This window comes from Vulpes vulpes, chromosome 6 (genome assembly GCF_048418805.1).
Source record: "Vulpes vulpes isolate BD-2025 chromosome 6, VulVul3, whole genome shotgun sequence".
In the NCBI taxonomy this organism is placed as follows: domain Eukaryota; kingdom Metazoa; phylum Chordata; class Mammalia; order Carnivora; family Canidae; genus Vulpes; species Vulpes vulpes.
The window spans coordinates 50,112,493-50,132,847 of NC_132785.1; the positions used below are offsets into that span (position 1 = coordinate 50,112,493).

The 20,355-nt window shown below is 36.4% G+C and overlaps 1 protein-coding gene across 4 annotated transcripts in view; it reads left to right on the forward strand.

Annotated features, from left to right (window-relative positions):
• Positions 1-20,355, forward strand: part of PCCA (propionyl-CoA carboxylase subunit alpha) — a 391,732-nt gene that overhangs the window by 218,462 nt on the left and 152,915 nt on the right. For all 4 annotated transcript variants that reach the window (XR_012002039.1, XM_026003697.2, XM_026003698.2 and 1 more), the window contains one exon: positions 991-1,099. Coding sequence is in view for 3 of the 4 variants with exons in the window: in XM_026003697.2 (XP_025859482.1) it covers positions 991-1,099 (109 nt within the window). In the remaining variant the exon portion in view is untranslated. The remainder of the gene's footprint in view (positions 1-990; positions 1,100-20,355) is intronic.

Genomic DNA, 20,355 nt, shown 5'->3' on the forward strand with positions numbered 1-20,355 from the left:
CAAGTTCTTGGGCTGCACCCCAGACATATGACCGGTCTGTTTCTGCAGGTAGAGCACAGGGTTCTCTGCTTTAATGCAGGTGATCTGATGCACAGTAAAGTTTGAGATCATTTTACTGGTCCTCTTTGTGCTCCAAAGAGCTTTTGTGTTATATCCATAGATAGTTGCCATTCTATAAATTAAAACTTATGAGCTTTAAAAATATTTATTACTTCATTTTTAAAGTCCCCAAAATAGATCCATTATATGTTGACATCAGAGCAGTGATGTCATCATACATAGATCTTTTGAATCAGTATATACCTGAAAAAAATGAGGGGAAAACAAATAAATCTTAGTATAATTAGGAAAGGAGGTTTTGCTCCCTTTTTTCTTTTTCTTTTTTTTAAGAGAGAGCATGTGCATGCAAGCTGGAGGGATAAGGGAGTTGGAGGGGCGGAGGGAAAGGGAGAGAGAGAGAATCTTAAGCAGGCTCCATGCCCAGTGCAGAGCTCAGTATGGGGCTTGATTATGAAAGTAGTTTTGACTGGGCAGGCCCCAAAAGTTCTTGGAGACTCCCCATAGTCCCCAGGCCACACTTTGAGAATTGCTTGTGTAGACTGTATATTTTGAGAAGATAGACCAAATTTTTGTAATCCCCATATAGAGTAACCATGGAATCATATGAGATGTTTTTATCACTAAAGTGTTGGGGAAATCAGGAACTTCTCAGAGCCTCTAGTAGAGGTTTAATCAGGCTATTGAGAGATCTATTCTGAATTTCCAGAGCTAGTTGATAGATTTCACTTGGATTTTTTGGTCTTATTTGAGCAATCTTGCTCCCACCCCTCTCCCCACTGCATGCCCCAGTGCCTGGTATAATACTAGCTCTGTAATAAAGGTTTGATAAAATATGATTTGCCTGACTAAATAGTTCTAAAAGATTGAAGTGCTAGATGTTAACATGATGTATATGATTGATTGATTGATCAATTGATTGATTTCCCTTAGGACACAAGTTAACAGAGAATGAGAGAAACCAGTTATTGGCAATAGCATCATCATTGTTTGTGGCATTCCAATTAAGAGCACAACATTTTCAAGAACATGAAAATTCAAGGTATGTTAGATCATCTAAAACAGTATAAATGAGAGAAAAATACTAATAATCGAGTCAGCATAGGAAATAACTAATAAAAGATCTGACTTAGTGACTGATCTTAGTTTAAATCTTGTGTTTGAAGAAGTATAATACAATTGCACTGTTTAAAAATGGTATTGTTTCTATTTTGTTCAAATGATTTTTTTAAATTCAAACAAAAAGGATCTTGGCCTCTCTAATTTGGACATTATTAGAGGTAAGAAGATACTCTGAAACCTTATGGAGTATTTGTTTAAGTAATTTTTATTTATTGTTTCTATTTTATAGCTTTGTTAATTTCCAACAAAGTTTTAAAAAGTGTTACCTTACAAAAAATTAGGATTGAATCTGAGCAGTAAAAATATACATATATATATATATAATATACATAATATATATATGAAACTCATGAGATTCCAGAAGGAACTAACACCAGGTTGAGTTAGTTACTTGTGAGCCCTAAGTATACTTTTGAGCTTCCTAGTAACACTAGTGAAAGAAAAAACATGCTTTATACCAGGACAAACAAAAGCAAAATCATCATGACATTAATGCCTCTACATGACGGGATAACTTTTTATGAATGTCTGTGTCCTTGCTAGTGTAATCGTGCTTTAGCAAGTAGAGTCTATTACGTACTAGAATGATGTTGTTGATAAAATTGTGTCACTTCAACTTCGTTTCCACTCTTTTTGCTTTTCCACAAGAGGAAGAACAAAGATGAAAAAAAGATGGCAGGTGACTAAACACAGATCAGAAACTCAGATTACCCCTGAAGAATTAGGTAGAGTAAAAGTAAATTGGGTTTGGGCTATATCTTAATGGCTAACTGATTTTAGTCAGGAAATCTTAGTCACTGGTACTCTTCATTTGTTCTCATTCTCAAGAGAACATACAGGAACCTTAATGTATGATTTTTTCCCTTTTTTTTTTATTAAAGTATAGTTGACACACAATTTTACATTAGTTTCTGATGTACAACATAGTAATTTGACAGACAGCTCTTTTGCTCACCATAAGCATAGTTAACATCTGCCATTATATAACACTATTACAGTACCAATGACTATAATTTATATGCTGTATAATTCATATGGACTTGTCCATTCCATGACTGGAAGCCTATACCTCCTCCTCCCCTTCATCCATTTTGCCTAGCCACACCACCCACCCCATCAACCCCTGCCCTGTGGCAACTGTCTGCTCTCTACGTTTATGGGTTTGTTTCTGCTTTGTTTGTTTTGGTTTTTAGATCCATATATAAGTGAAATCATATGACAATGGATTTGTCTTTCTCGGACTTATTTTACTTAGCATAATCCCTAATAGGTCCATCCATGTTCTTGCAGATGGCAAGATCTCATTCTTTCTTATGGCTGAGTAATATTCTCTTTCCCCCTCTCTATATGTATATAATGAAGAAAATGGCCGTTGTAAATAATGATTCCATAAATACAGGGATTCATACATCTTTTTGAGTTAGTGTGTTCATTTCCCTTGGGTAAATACCCATTAGTGGAATAACGTATGATCTTTTTTTAAGTTATGATTTGATGTCCAGAGAGAGATGACAGGTTATTGAATACCAGTAAATTACTGAGTGACTGGAAGGAGGAGAAAAATGGGCAATAGAGCCATGAATCTGGTTGACTTTTTCCCCCCAAAGTTCTGCTAACCAGTGTGGTAGCCGCTGGCCATGTGTACCTACTTGAATTAAAATTAGATTAAAATTTCAGTTTCTCAGTCATGTTGCAGTGCCACTTTAAGTACTCACTGGCCATATTTTCCATGGTACTGTGGTTAGTGGTTACTGAATTCAGCAGTAGAAAAGAACCTTCCATCATTATAGTTTGTTTCCATCAAGCTCTGTTGGTACAGGGATGTTTTGGAGGTATCTGTGTGTCTAGCTTTTGTTTTATTTATTTATTTTTTTAAATAGATACCTCATAGGTTCTTTTTTTTTTAAGATTTTATTTATTCATGAGAGAATCACACACACACACACACACACACACACACACACACGGGAAGAGAGAGAGAGAGAAAGAGAAAGAGAGAGAGGCAGAGACAGAAGCAGGCTCCATGCAGGGAGCCTGACATGGGACTCGATCCCGGGTCTCCAGGATCAAGGACTAGACTGAAGGCGGCGCTAAACCACTGGGGCTGTCCCTAGCTTTTGTTTTAAAACCGGAATCATACCTTGTTTTATTTTTTATTTTTTTGATAAATACAGGATTCATATCCTGATTGTGTTCAGATGTTATTTAGACCTTGATCATTTCTGAAGTCCTGAGGATAGCTAATGATGAACTGGTTTGATCTTTAAGAAATGTATTCAAGTTGTTTTCAGAGAGTGCTGACTTGCCATTGGTAAGAATCTGGAAAAAGGTTTGAAAAGGAAAAGAATAGGGGCCTTGGGTGGCTCAGTTGGTTAAGCCTTTGCCTTTGGCTCAAGTTGTGATCCCAGGGTCCTGGGATGGAGCCCCACATCCAGATTCCTGCTAGGTGAGGAACCTGCTTCTCCCTTTCCCTCTGCCCCCACTTGTGCTTGCCCTGTCTCTCTACTGTTCTCTGTCTCTCAAATAAATAAATATTTTTTAAAAGGAAAAGAATAAAAATTATCTGTAATCCTACAAACTCTTCAGTAAACACTTTTTTCACATTTTGTTGTATTCCCTTCTAAGTGTGTATGTGTGTGTGTGTGTACACACACACACCTTACATAGAGGTAGAGGTCCGCGATTCATCAGATTCATCAGTCTTCTATCATTCAACGCTCATCACATCACGTGCCCTCCTTAGTGCCCATAACCCAGTTACCCCACCCCCCATCTACTCCCTCCAGCAACCCTCAGTTTGTTTCCTGCAGTTAAGAGTCTCTTATGGTTTGTCTCCCTCTCTGATTTCATCTTGTTTTATTTTTTCCTCTATTGAATTTATTAAAGAAGTTCTATGAATAACAAGTTCAGGAAAATGTTGTTCAGCATCATCAGTCACTAGGGAAATGCAAATTAAAATCACAATGGGGGATCCCTGGGTGGCCCAGTGGTTTGGCGCTTGCCTTTGGCCCAGGGCGGGATCCTGGAGACCCGGGATCGAATCCCACATCAGGCTCCCGGTGCATGGAGCCTGCTTCTCCCTCTGCCTATGTCTCTGCCTCTCTCTCTCTCTCTCTCTCTCTCTCTCTCTCTGTAACTATCATAAAAAAAAAAATTAAAATCACAATGCTACACTAATACACACCAACTAAAATGTACATTAGGTGGTAAGTGGATAAATAACTGTGATTTATCCATATAATGGAATACTATTTAGCAGTAAAATAGGAAGAAGTACTGATACATGCATCACCATAAAAAATTTCAAATATAAGTCACGCTAAGAGAGAGAAACCAGTTCAAGAAGACTAGTAATCTATAATTTTATTTGAAGTTTCTAGTAAAGGCAAAAGTATAAAGACAGGAAGAAGATCATTGGTTCCCTAGGTTGATGTTGATGTCACAGAATTACATCTTTATACATTCTGTGCCCCAAACCATAAACCAGTAATTACTTTTAATGTATTAGTTTCTTAAGCTATATAGAAAACAAAATGTGGAGTTTGAAACCAAAGTTAAAATAATACTAGCTTTTATAATTGCTTGTGTGTTTACCTTTACTGAAGAACTTATTTATTCATGTGACTTCCTGGGTACTGTCTAGTGTCCTTTCATTTCAACCTTGCAAGACTATTTATTGCCTTTACCATTTATCGTACGGCAGGTCTAGTGGTCACAGACTGCCTCAGCTTTTGTTTCCCTGGTAATGTCTTAATTTCCAGTTTTTTTTGTCTTGATCCAGTTTTGTTGGTTTTAGGATTCTTGGTTAACAGTTTATTTTTGGTTTCTTTTTTTCCTTTTAGCACTTTGAATATATCAGCCTCTGGCCCCCACAGTTTCTGATGAAAATCTAGCTATCTATTGAGAATCCCTTCTATGTGATGATTAGCTTCTTTCTTGCTACTTTCAAGATTTTCTCTTTATCTTTGGCTTTTGAAAATTTGATTATAATATGTCTTGGTGTGAGTGTATGAGTTCATCTGACTTGGAGTCCATTGAGCTTCTTGAATTTTTGTTTTAAGATTTATTTATTTATATGAGAGAGAGAGAGAGAGAGAATGAACATGAGTGGGAATGGCAGAGGGAGAGAGAATATGAAGCCGACTGTGCTGAGCACAGAGCCTGACACAGGGCTTGATCTCAAGACCCTGACATGACCTGAGCTGAAACCAAGAGTTGGCCACTTAACTACTGCACCACCCAGGTGTCTCAAGCTTCTAAAATGTTTATATTCATACCTATCACCAAATTTGGGAAGTTTCCAGCCATTCATTATTCATATATTTTCTCTACCCTCTCCTCTCTCTCCTTCTGGGACTCCCATGACATGTACATTAGTCATCTTGATGGTATCACAAAGGACCCTTAGGTTCTGTTCATATTTCTTCAATCTTCCTCTTATTTATGCTTGAGAATTTCTCTTGTCTTCAAATTGGCTGATTCTTCTGCATGCTCAAATCTGCTTTTCAATCCTGAGTTTTTCATGTCAATTGTTATGCTGTTCAGCTCTTGAATTTTTCAATTTCCTTGTGGGTTTTTAATCTCTTTATTAATATTTTCATTTGTTTACATATTGTTTTCTTGACTATCTCCACATCTTCCTTTAGTTTTTTGAGCATCTTTAAGAGAGTTGTTTTAATGTCTTTGTCTACCATATCTGCCTTTAGGTCTTTTTCATGGTCATATTCTGCTAATTTTTTTTCTTTGAGAAGGCCATGCTTTTCTCTTTTTGTCTATGATTTGTGATTTTTTGTTGTTGAACGCTGGACATTTGAATCTAATAATGTAATAACTTTGGAAATCAGATTCTCCTCCTTCCCTAAAGTTTACTCTTATGATGTTGTTGTTATTTCTGTTTATTTGTTGAGGGCTGTCTCTGTGTCAAGAATCAGCCTGAGATGTATATCTAAGGTCTTCTCAGGTATTTTCTGAGCATTCTTCTGCACATGTGTGGTCGCTGTCCAATTTTCCTCATAAATGTGGTCATTTTTGAATGTAATAGTCTTTAGTGTCTGGCTCTTGAAAGTGAAAAAAGCAACAAATGGAGGAAAAAGGAGGTACTTACCCTTTAAGTCCCCTGGAACTCACTTTAGCCAGAGAAGCAGGGCTCACATTGGGAGGAGGTGCAGTAACAATGTCTACCCACCTTTTTTTCTGGACCTCTGTGATCAGAAGAGCAGTCAGTTATCATAGCACAGATCCCCAGTATTTGGAGGGACACTGTCCTTCTTTTGCCCACCCTGGCTTCCACAAACTGTGTGTAAGCTGCTCCAGGAACACTTGCACAGTTTCCTGCTGCTGACTGGGGATGAGGGGGATGAGTAGCTGCTACTGGAGTCAGTCCTGAAGTTGATGAAAATTGGTTGCAGTTTGTCATCCAACTTTTCCCCTGAAATTTGTGAGCCTTTGACTGGACTGGAGTTCTAAACTAGTTATCAGAGATATCCTGCCAATGTAATTGTCATCTAGGTGGGGAGACAGATTCCTGGAACTTCATAGTCTACCATCATCCCAGAATCCTCCTCCTCTATACATTACTGTTGAATTCATTACCCCCTTTCTTTTTAAAATTTAAAAAGATTTATTTATTTATTTATCCTAGAGAGGACACATGAGCAGGAGGGGCAGAGGGAGAGGGAGAAGGAGAGGAAGAGGAGGGTGAATCTCAAGCAGACTCTTCACTGAGTGCAGAGCCCATCTTGGAACTTGATATGGGGCTTAATCTCATGACCTTGACATCACAACGTGAGCTGAAACTAAGAGTCCTATGCTTAACTGACTGTGCCACCCAGGTGGCCCTAATTACCCTTTAAAAGTTGGAAAAAATTATTTAATGAAATATATAGGCCAGAAGTTCAGTTATATAGATAATTGTGCATGTCTTACCTATATAACAATGATTTAGATTTGGTGAGTTTATTTTCTCTGAAACTTATTTATGTGTAAGCCAGCTTATTGTGAAATAGGTACTAGCCATGACAACAGAGATCTGTAATATCAAGCAAAATATATTGATTTATTTGACAGAGTATGATCTTGCTTAGGCAAAGTGAATCTGAGTTATTTTTGCTTGTTTGCTTGAAAGGGTCTCTGACATCAAAGCTGATGTTAGGTGATTGAATCTTTACATTTTGGCTTAGGAGGCCTGTTTTCATTATTGGTTGGGGGTTGGAGTCTAAGAGTCAGCCTCCAGGTGTGGCTGCACATTGCTCAGTCATGGGTGTGCTCATGTAATGTTTATGCTTTCAAATCCAGTAGCCCACAGCCCTTCCTTTGTGTGGCTTGTTTTGGCTGCCGATCTTATTTTCCCAGTATCTCTATGGATTTTGCTCTTTCATCATTTATGACTTGGAAAAAGACACTGACAATATGTACTCATAGTATTTGGATAGTAAGAAGATAGTGCATTTTAAGGGCAAAAAAGTTAACATCAGAAACAATAGTGATTTTTCTTTGGATGACCATAAATAAATTTGGTAAACAGAATTTAAGTTTTTACATAAGTACATAATAATTATTCTAAAACACTTATATTGACAGGAGTGAATCCTTGAAAGTTGTATCAGACAATCACTTCATGTTATTTGAAGCTAAAGTGATTTTGTCAGCATTGTGGACAATAATTTGTTGCACTAACAGATGATGATGAGAGGAAAAATTTTGAAGGAAACAATTCAGTCCTTTTCAGTAATATTTCATTTAGTTTTGCTCAAGATGCCTGTAGAACCAAATGCTGTTCACAGGTCAGGATTCACTTTTCTGAGTGAGGCCCTATTGGTCCTTTACTCTGGTTGGGGTCCACCTCTGCCATCCTAAGCTTCTTAGGTGCTAGTGAGAACACCATGTGCTTTCTCTAAATTTCTGTGTGTCTACCATCCCCACTGTTATTTCTGCACCTTTTGTTAGATCTGATACCTAAGTAAGTAGTCTTCTAGCCTTTCTTAAGCTTTATCACTTACATTTCCTAATTCCATAATTACTCTTTGTTAAGCTGTCTAATTTATCATGTAATGATTAGTTCTAGAGAGAGCTGCACCAACTTTCCTGGTGGTAGAATGGCTGGTGATCAAATCTCCTCCTTACTAGAGGGCTGTTTTGCATTCACTTACCTTGTATATTATAAGAAGTTGTCAGAGGGTGTGGCTCAGAGTTAAGCCCTGGACTCCTATTTAGATGTCAGTCTTCAAGGCTAAGCTACATTGAGGTGGATGTGGGAAGTGCTCTCTGTTTTTATGTATTAAAGCTGTTTTAAGGTGTTTCAAAGTAAACGTTGATTCCATGGATTTTACAAAAGTTTTTTTTTTTTTCTTTCTGCAGATATATAGTAAATTAATCAAATCTTCTTGGCTTCTTTTTGCTTGTTTCATTTTCTTTCTTTCTTTGTACTTTTCACCATTTCCCAGAGAATGTGTTCATCAAATTCCTAAACATTTATGGGGCACCTGGGTGGCTTAGTTGATCGAGTGGCCAAGTAGATTTCGGCTGGGGTCATGATTTTTGGGGTCCTGGGATCAAGCCCCATGTTGGGCTCTGCCTTCAGTGGGGAGTCTGCTCAAGGATTCTCTCCTCCTTCTCTCTGCTCCTGATATCTCTTTTTCTTTCTCAAATAAAGAAATCTTTAAAAAAAAATTCCTAAATACTTACATGTGAACTATTGGGAAAATCAGGAATATCTAACTCTTTAATTCATTTCGAGTTCACTTATGTGTAGGTTATAAGTGGGTTTCTTCATTGTGATTTGGCAGCCTTTTCTTTATAAAATATTCCAACCTATTTCTCAAAGTAGTATGCCTTTATATGTCCAACGATAGCAAGACAAATATACATGAGTGTCTCAGTATGAGCCACTCTCACAAATTACCATAGACTGAGTGGCTTAGATAACAAACATTTATTTGTCACGGCCTTGGAGGCTGGAAGCCTGAAATCAGGGTGCAGCCATGGCTGGGTTCTGGTGAAGGCTCTCTTCTAAGTGGCTGAAAAACTACTTTTTATACCTTCATATGGTAGAAAGCAGGCAAGCTAGCTCTCTGGCCTCCTCTTATAAAGGCATAATCCCATTCATGAGTGCTCTATTCTCATGACCTAATATCTTCAGAAGCCCCCTCCTCCAAATACCATCACAATATGTGTTAGACTTCAACATAGAAGTTTTTGGAGTGAGGACACTAATATTCAGTTAACAGCAGTGAGTGTATGCTTATGCACCCATGCCTTCTCTCTCCCCGCTCCTCCCGCCTCCCCTCCCTTCCCTTTCCTTCCTCTTTCCTTTTTTCTTTCACCTGTGTGATTCCTGCATGCACAACCTCCACCCCCCACCATTTCATTAGGTATGCATATGTTACATAAATACATTCTGCTTTAGTGGAAAAAACTAGAACTTAGAAGTCTGGTATTTAGTAATAACTATACAACTTATTAGTAATGTGACCTTAGGAATGCTTGGGTGGCTCAGTGGTTGAGGGTCTGCATTGGGCTCAGCTCGTGATCCCTGAGTCCTGGGATCAAGTGCCACATTGGGCTTCCTGCAAGGAGTCTGCTTCTCCCTCTGCTTATGTCTCTGTGTCTCTCATGAATCACTAAATAAAATCTTAACAAAAAAAAAGGTAATGTGACTTTATGTATGTTACTTTAAGCTTAAGTTTACCAGTAAATGGGAATCATGTGTATTCTGTACTGTTTCATAAAGTTTTTATTAGAGTAATTGATCCTATGTAATTATGTTTCAGTACCAAAATTCTTTTACCCAATTTGTTATAAAGAAATAAAAAATGAATTCTATATTGTGGTATAAAACTAAGGAAATACCTTAAGCAAAATCCATAAAGAATGAGAAATGCCTTTTTTGTTTATATCAGGTAACTATTATATGACAAGAAAGTAGAATTTGGGGTCTAATTCTCTTCATTGAAATAACTGAGATGTCTTGTCTTACAGTCCAGCAAATGGGATACCAGTAGGGTGTGTTTTTAATGTTACTTAGATCATTCTTTTTCTTTGTGGTTTTTTAGTTTGCTTCTTTTCTTAAAAGGACCTAGGATTATATCAATATATCACTTATTGTATTCTATTTCCTTTCTTTTGTAGTTTATTACACTGGTATTTCATATTTCAAATTTATTTTGTAGGCTGAAATGAAGTTGAGATCAAATTTTACTTTTTCATATAGTTAACCAGTAGAATCAGTTACATTGTTTTAAATTTTAATTCCTGTATAGTTAACATATATTGTTATATGTTTCAAATGTGCAATATAATAATTCAACATTTCCATACATTCCTCAGTGCTCATAATGTTAAGTGTGCTTTTCATCCCCATCACCTCCGTAACCACTGGTTTGTTCTCTGTAGTTAAGAGTCCATTTTGTGGTTTGTCTTTTTTTCTTTGTTTTATTAGAATTAGTTCCATGTATTCACACGTCTGTCCTTTCCTTATTAATTATAAATGTTACCTTGATCCTATGCAAAATTCTTAAGATATATTATGGTCTGATTTCTAAATTTTTCTCTTTATTTTCATTTGTCCCTCTATTCTTTTTTTTTTTGTCCTTCTATTCTTATGTTAATAATTTATTATGTTCTTCTCCTAAAATTTGTTGATCATTCTTCTAGTTGAGCTTTGAAGGCACTTTGATATTGAAATTACCTTAAAATTATAGTAAGTTTGGGTAGGATAAACATCATATGTTAAAGTTTTACCTAAAATATATGGCTTTGTATTCATCAGAGTCTCTTTGATTCCCTCATTAAAGCTTTATAATTTTTTATTATAAGGGTTAATTTCTTGTTATTCTTAGTTTATGTTTTTGTGTCATTATTCTTAAGTTATTATATTATGGATGAGATATTTTTCTCATTTTAAAAATGATGATTGATTTGGTAAAGAGAAGCTAATTATATTTGTGTATCTTTTTTAAATTGTAAAAAAAATCAGAATTTACCATCTTAATCATTTTTAAGTATACAATACATATGTGTTAACTATATGCATAGACAGATCTCTAGAAAGTTTTCATCTTGTAGAACTGAAATTCCACCCTAATTGAATGCCTTGTTTCTTCTCCCCTCAAGCCCTTGGGCAACCACCATTTGTTGCTGTCATGAGTTTGATTACCTTATTATTTGTATTTCTTTTGTAATAATTCTTCTTCCTAAACTTAAAACATCTATTATAATACCTTTGTACTTGATCTTAAGAGGGACAATCCTGTAACTGTCTGAATCATTTGAGATGATTTTGGGTACAGGTAACAGAAACTCCGCTTCAGACTGACACTGGTTCTCCCTTCATAGTGAGCAGGATGGTCAGAGGAGAGAAAAGACAGAGCTCAGTATGTTCATCTGCTGATGCCACGTTCTTTTAGGCTTGCTTTCTTCTTTCTGTGACTTTTTCATAAGGCTTTGGTAACAGGATAGCTGTAGAAGTTTCAGGAATCAAATCTAGATAAGGTTCTGAGGGTTATGTCTGTCTCTAAGTAAGGACAGCTTTCCCAGCTATTCCCCAACCAGCTACTTCTCGGTTCTTATTGACCAGAAGCAAAACTCCTGCCCATTCCTGAGCCAGTCACTGCAAAGGGAACTGAGTTATTATGATTGTCTTGGACTAATTTTCTGGTGTGAAATAGATGTTTGAGTAATCAACTAAAGTGACCACCACTTAATTTAGTCTTCCATGCCTTCCTTTCCGTTAGAACTTCCAGTATAGTTTCATGTTTAAGAGCAAAAGTTTTTGTGCCAGAGACTTGGATTTCCCCTGGTTCTGCCAGTCCCTAGCTATTATCTTAGTATAAATTATTTAATCTGTTTTGAACTCCATTTTCTCATCTGTAATGTGGAGATAATAGTAGGTCTTAAAAGAGTTTTTGTCAATGTCAAATGAGATATAAAATACTTAACATGACCATTTAATTTTATCTATCCTTGCCTAATTTTCTTTTTTAAAATTCCATTTCAATGGTAATGGCCATGATGCATGCTTGTTTTATTTTTTACTAACTGAAATGCCTTGAGTGTTTCAACATCAATATTAGCAATTGATAAGAAAATTTTCTTCTTGCATTAAGAATGTGTTCTTCCATTCCGTTTTAAGTAACAGAATCATATACATATATTAAATATAATCACATTTCTTATAATATCCTCAATTGGTCATTGCAAGAGTTGAGTTAGAAAATTTAGATAAGTTAGCAGGGAACAGGGACTTCTGGGTGGCTCAGCTGTTGAGCGTCTCCCTTTGGCTTGGGGCTTGGTCCTGCAGTCCTGTGATTGAGTCCCACATCAAGCACCCTGCAGGGAGCCTGCTTCTCCCTCTGTCTATGTTTCTGCCTCTCTCTCTCTCTCTCTCTGTGTCTCTCATGAATGAATGAATAAAATCTTTAAAAAAAATAGCAGGGATCAAAATTATTAAAAAAAAATCCTACCCCCATTGAGCATACATTTAAGCAGATGGTAAATAGACAAAACAGGTCAATAAACTGTGATATTATAATGATAATGATGATAAAAATTTTGGTGATAAAACAAGAAGGGCTATAAATTTCCTAGAGGTGGATGGTGGGGTAGTTAGAATTTTAATTTGGATCACAGGGTAGTATAAGACAGGAAGGATGAGCAGGATGAGAAGATTGACTTTATTATAAAAAATTTTTAAAAATTATTATTATTATTATTATTATTTTTTTTTTTTGAGAAGGTTGACTTTAAAGCTGAGACCTAATGGAGGAAGGGAGCAAATCACATGAGTATCAGAAGAAGAACCTTCCCATCAGAGGAGACACCAAATGCAAAGCCCCTGAGGTCAGGGTGCCTGGCTGGCTCAGTCAATAGAGTGTGCAACTCTTGATCTCAGGGTTAATAAGTTTGAGCCTCATGTTAAGTGTAGAAATTACTTAAAAATAAAATCTTAAAACAAATAAACAAACCCAAAACCCCTGAGGTCAAAGTATGCCCGGCTTCTTTGACAATTAGCAAGGAGGCCAATGTAACAAGAGGAGTAAGCAAGCTATGCAGTGGTAGAGCAGGAGTTAGTGTGGATAAGGACTTTGGCTTTCACTGAGTGAAATGGGGAAGTCATTGCAGAGTCTTCAGCAAAGAAGAACTTGTACTGTATGTAGTAACAAGGGCATTGTGATCACAATGTTTTGTTTTTTTGAAGATTTTATATATTTATTCATGAGAGAGAGAGAGAGAGAGAGAGAGACATAGGCAGAGGGAGAAGCAGGCTCCCAGCGGAGCCCGATGCAGGATTCGATACCAGGACCCTGGGATCATGAGTTGAGCCCAAGGCAGATGCTCAACCACTAGGCCACCCAGGTGCCCCCTGTAATTTCAGTATTGTAAACAACTATAAGGGGGGAATAAGGGGAAGCCAGAATACTGTTAGGCCTAAAAGTCCTAGGCCTGAGCCCCGTGACACTCCACAGTAACAGATTGGGAAGGTGAGGCAGATCCAGCAAGGAAGGCTGAGAAGGAACAGCAGAGGAGATAGATGGGAAAAATAGTTCAGAGAGCCAAGTGCAGAAAGGGTTCAAGGAGGCATAAATATTCAACTGAAATACATCACATTTGAAGAGTGCCTATTGACCATTGAATTTAACAATATGGAGGTTCTAGGAGACCTTGATGAGGGCAGTATTCATGAATGTTGTGTGGAAGTGGTGGTTCGAGGTAGATTGAAGGGAATTTGAGATGAGTGGGAAGAGAGAAATTGAGATTGTGTAAATTCCAGCAACTCTAAATTTACCTTTTTAAACTATATGTACATGTAATATCTTATTTTGATTTTATAGAAAGTGGGCCATTCTTAACATTGTAGAAGTTATGGCAGCTCCTCTGTTCAGTCATTTTGGCTAGGGAAAAATGGTTCCTTTGGCTCCTTCAGCTATCACTGAAATGTCAGTGCTTGGCATGGTGCAGTGGAGCCAGCTTTGAATGAGGTGGCCGGACTCAGGATTTTGGTCTCAGCACCACTGCCAAGTAAGTATACAGGTGGCCCAAGTCTCTGTACAAATGCTTCAACTTTTGACTCAGTTTTTTCTTCTGAGAAATGGCAGTGTTGAATTGAATGATTCCTGACATTTTTTTCAAACACTGATCCTACGTGGATTGCATGTGGTCAGACAAGACCCTTTCACTTTCTGGTTTCTACTTAAAGCTTCTAGTGCCTCTCTTGAGATTCAAGTGGAGGTGGAAGACTCAGTAAAAGGAACTCCTTCGCTGTGGCCAACGATAACACTGATGAAAAGACTTTAGCTTGAAAGGTTTTAAAGCATGTTGTGTTCACTTCGGGGGAGATGACTTTGGGTGTGTGGAGTCAGTGTATGGTCACCCCTGGGAGCTGATCCTTGGTAGAATGTATCAGCGACATTGGCCACAGAGCCTGCCCTGGCTTTATTGTTAGCCAGAGTTGTGTAATGGAAAGTTATATTCACTTGAATCACACTCATGTTGTATTTTCTTTCCTCCTCTGGCTTCCTGATAAAATAGAGAATCAATTTTTTAGTGATTTTTACCTAACATATGCAATTATCTGGGGTTTTTTTTTCCCCCTTGCTTCCTTCCTTTCCTGGTTGTAGATTTATAATTCACTTACCCATTATTAAGTTTTCAATTAGGTAATAAGGGTTTGAGGTTTTAAAATATTGTAAGAATTGAAAGATAATTTGGGAAAGAAGCAGAATAAAGCAACCATGTGAAAATAGTTGCCAAGGAGAAGCAGGTATTGCTGTACAGTTGCAGTTGGTTGTTATGCTTAAATGTCTCTGAATTTAAAAGGACGTGTCAAGTTGTTAACACACTTAACACCATCCAGGACAATAAAATACAATTTTATATCATACTTGTTACATATTTACCCTCAGCTAAGCTACTTCATTATGACAATGGAGTTGATGTTCTCCTGATTATATAATTAAAAAAAACACTATTCTGGGTATATGTGGTATATGTTCACAGACATACATAGCCATACTATTTCTTTGGAAATACCTTCTTTCATTTGAGCAAATAAGTCTCCTAAAAGCAGCAAAAGGGAGAAAATGTTAATTCAGTCATTAGCCTTTAAGTGTGGTTACTTTTTACTATCTGTTATGATATTTTTATACTTGGTATGAGTATGTCCTGAATGATTTAGAAATGTATGTGAGGTTAAGCACACAATACTAAGTGGCTAAGATGTCCCATTTATACTGACATTTTTGCTGAATATTGCATTTAAAAATATTTTTTTCTTTTATTCCACTATAACAGCTGAACCGAAGACAGAATAGCCTCATTATTGTAGGAGAATTTCTCTGTTCCCTGCAATGATTCCAAGAGCTCTTGCACACTTCATCAGTATTATTGTAATTCTTTGGCTGCAGGATATTTGGCAGCTGTTGCACCCCACTGGCAAATCCTATTCATACTTCTTTTCCATTCACTACTGCCATTGGAGAATTGATTTCTCTCTCCTCTACTCTAACCTTTCCCAATTCATTTTGGATTGTTCAATGTGAAACATTTTAATTTCATATCATACAGCTATTCAGCTCACAATCCCTTTTTTAACCTGTCACCAGGGTAACAGCATAGCATGCTTTCTTTAGGCAATCAAGTTTTTATTTCACATGCTTAATGTTGCATTAAATGTTTGCATTTTGTTTAACCCCCCTTAAATACTTTGAACTCTGGATATGTTTTATAGGATAATGAAATCCTTGATTTTTGAATTGAAACTAAATCAACACCATCACTACATTCATAGTAAAATGTCAGATGATTAATTTACATAATTCAAAAATTTATAAAATCCAAGTTAGCCGATCTGTGTAAAGCAATTTTCTGTAGGTAATGGAGGAATATTTGTATATATTTATGTTTAGCCTTGTCCCAAAAGAGGATATAAAGGGGAGTTAGATTTGTCAGAGAAGTATACATTTAAAAGAGCAATGGAATTAGTTCAAATAGAAAAATATATCTTTTGAAGATAAGACTTGATTTTTCAGTATAATGCTCTTTTCTCTGTGTATGTGTGTACTTAAAAATATAATGATTTATGTATTTTATGATAGATGAAATAATCTACCAGAATGAGATTAAAAGTCTCTTCTGGGAGATTGATTTGGGCACTATCTTCATTAACAGCTATTTATACATTTACTTGTATACAGGCATAGCTCATTGATATTGTGAGTTTGGTTCTAGACTTTCACAATAAAGTAAATCTCACAGTAAAGCTGGTCAAATGAATTTTTTGATTTCCCAGCTCAAATAAACATTACATTTACATTTTACTGTAGTCTGTTAAGTGCGCAAAGCATTGTGTCTAAAAAAATCATGTACACATCTTACTTTAAATTACTTTATTGTCAAATAGGGGATCCCTGGGTGCCTCAGTGGTTTAGAGCCTGCCTTTGGCCCAGGGAGTGATCCTGGAGTCCTGGGATCGAGTCCTGCATCAGGCTCCCTGCATGGAGCCTGCTTCTCCCTCTTCCTGTGTCTCTGCCTCTCTGTTCTGTGTCTCTCATGAATAAATAAATAAAATCTTTAAAAACAAACCAATAAATAACTTTATTGTCGAATAAATGCTCACAATCATCTGAACTTTCAATGAGCCATATAAACACTGACCACAAATCACTATATAAAGTTCTGATAATTAAAAAGTTTGAAATAATGTGATAATTACCAAAATGCAACAGAGACACAAAGTGAACAAATGGAAAAATGGTATTGGTAGACTTGCTTGAAGTAGGGTTGCTATAAACCTTCAATTTATTTTTGAAAAATGAGTATCTGTGAAGTGTAGTAAAACAGCACAATAAAACAAAGTATGCCTGTACTACTTTAAAAAAAAAAATAATCCAGTAATAATGATAGATTAGTGAAGATGAAAATGAATGTGTTTAGATCTTGTCTTTGAATTTCATAGACTTGAGTTTCTCTTTATAGAACTACTTTCCATCTTTATTCTAAATAACAGATTTGGTGAAATTTTTTCTGTGAATAAATTTTATGAAATTTGGAATATTCTAAGAAATACAAAGAAATATATACAAAAAAGAGCAGAGATTAGTAATCCATGTTGTTTGAAAGCACTGTTAATTAAAAAAAATTAGCATAGTAGCTCTTTATCCTAATATTCCCTTATATAATCACTAAAGTTCTTGCATTAATCTATAGGCTAAACTCTGAATTAAGCTGCCCATCTTTTTCTTTTATACTATCTTTTTTATTTTACTTTTGAAAAAAAGGGGGATCCCTGGGTGGCGCAGTGGTTTGGCGCCTGCCTTTGGCCCAGGGCGCGATCCTGAAGACCCGGGATCGAATCCCATGTCGGGCTCCCGGTGCATGGAGCCTGCTTCTCTCCCTCTGCCTATGTCTCTGCCTCTCTCTCTGTGACTATCATAAATAAATTAAAAAAAAAAAAAAAGGTATCATTAGTACTCTTTGGAATTTCTGGCTTCTCACAGTGTATCAGACCAATATCATACCTTGAGAGCTCATGTGTAATGAATGGCCTTGAATCAAGGTAACATTGGTCTAGATGACCAGTGTCCTGACCTTCCACCTCACAAAGGCTACTTTCTTTTGGTAGAATAAATTCCTGAATATATATTTTAATGATAAATAACATTTTACCTTTAAAATTGGAGTTACTAGATTATTCTAAAAATAATAACTAGCACTTCTTGTGATAAGTTGCTTGGGCTTAGAGTAATAACAGTTCCTGCCCGCTAGGAAGCCTAAAATGGAATCAGATAGGCAGACATTAAACAAAAAATTATCAATTCTGAAGACTGCTAGAGGAGAAGTGCAGCTTATCCTGGTGAGGGAAAGGAATCTCATTTGCAGGTTAGCCACACTATGTCAATGTCTCGTTTTCAGTAAGATGTTACAGGACATACAAAGAAATATAGAAGTATGTTCCTTTTACAGGTTAAAAAAATCAATAGAAACTGCCCAGGGAGGGAGTCCAAATGCTGTATTTTGTTATGCAATAATATGTTCAAAGGACTAAAGGAAACCAGATGTAAAGAATTAAAGAACAGAATGGCAGCCATGTCGCACTAAAAGAAAATGTTGATAAAAATTCTAGAGACGAAAATACAATGCCTACAATGAAAAAATACACCGGAGAGAACTCAACAATAGGTTTGAACTGGCAAAAGAAACCATCAACAATTTTGAAAATATGTTAATTGAGATTATCTAGTGTGTGGAATAGGAAGAAAAATGAATAGAGCATCAGAGACCCATGGGGCACCATCACATATACCAACATACATGCTGAGTCCCAGAAGGAGAGGGGAAAAAGATGAAAGGATGGAAACAATAAAGAAATCATAGCCGAGTATACCTGGCTGGCTCATAGGTAAAGCACATGATTCTTGATCTTAGGGTCATGAGTTTGAGTTCTACTTTGGGTGTATTGCTTACTTACAAAAAGAGCAAAAAGCATCCCAAATTTTGTGAAAAACGTTAATCTGTACATTCAAGAAGCTTGGTAAACTAGAAGCACAGAAAGATCTGTATCTATACACATCATTGTCACACTGTCAAAAACCAAGCAAAAACCAAGCAATCCTTTTTTTTTTTTTTTAAGATTTTATTTATTTATTCATGAGAGGCACACACACAGAGAGAGAGAGAGAGAGGGGCAGAGACATAGGCAGAGGGAGAAGCAGGCTCAATGCAGGGAGCTTGATGTGGGACTCGATCCCAGGACTCCAGGATAACGTTCTGGGCCAAAGGCAGGTGTTAAACCGATCCCCAGCGATCGGCGATCCCCAGGACAAAATAATTTTAAGACAAAAATTGTTATTGGAGACAAAGAGAAATTTTATGATACAGGTGTCTGTCCATCAGAAAGCTATAATCGTGATGAATATTTATGTACCAAATAACACAATTGTTGGAGATTGTAGGTACCTCACTTTCAGTAATGGATATAGGACAATTGGACAAGATCAACAAGGAAGTAGAGGACCTGAAAAACAATATAAACCAGATAAATCCAATACATTAACAGTAACACCCAATAATAGTAGAAAAGGCAACTGTGGGAAATTTACGAATATGTGAAAATTACACCTAAATAACCAGTGGGTTAAAGGAGAAATTATAAAAAAAATATAGAAAAGATTTTGAAATGATGAAAACGAAAACACAGCATTCAAAAATTATGGACGCATTGAAAGTAGTGTTTAGAGGAAAATTTAGGGCTATAAACACTTATGTTTAAAAAAAAAGATACCAATCACTTCATTTTCTACTTTAATAAAATAGGAAAAGAGCAAACTAAACCAAAGCAAGCAGAGGGAAGGAAATACTAAAGATTGGAATGGAAATAAATGAAAAAGACCATTGTTTTTCTACAATAAAGTAAATTAGTAAAAGTAGAATTTGGTTCTTGGGCAGATAGGCAGAAATGCAAACCCTTAGGTAGACTGTCCAAGAGAAAAAGACTCCAGTTGTTAAAATTGGTAATGAAAGAGGAGGTGTACATGTGGACCTTACAGAAATTAAAAGGATTATATGGGAATAACCTGAACAGTTGTATGCCAACAAATTAGGTAACTTATAAAATGGAGAAATTTCTGAAAAGATGCAGGCTCTGGGCTCAGACTCAATAAGAAATCGAAAATCTGCAAAGATCTGGAAGAGACTGAATCAGTCATCACAAAACTTCTTGGAAGGAAGAGCCTGGGACTAGAAGGCTTCACTGGTGAAGTCAGTGAAATATTTAGAAGGGAATTAATGCCATTTCCTTACAAACTCTTCCAAAGATAGAAAAGGGAAAAATTTGCAACTCATTCTATGAGAGCAGTATTATCACGATACTAAAATTGGATAAAGATGTTATGAGAAATGGAAACTAGAGACCAAAATCCCTCATAAATGTTAATGCAACAGTCTTCCACAAAATACAAATAAATGGAACCCAGGAATATATAGAATGATTATGCACTGTAACCAGGTGAGATTTGTTTTAGGAATACATAGTTGGCTCAACATCTAAAAATCAATGTAATAAACCATATTAATAAAGGACAGAAATCACAGAATTATTTCAATAAATGCAGTAAAAAAAAAAAAATTGACAGAATCCAACAGCCTTTCACGGTAATTACCACTCACTGGGGGTGCCTGGGTGGC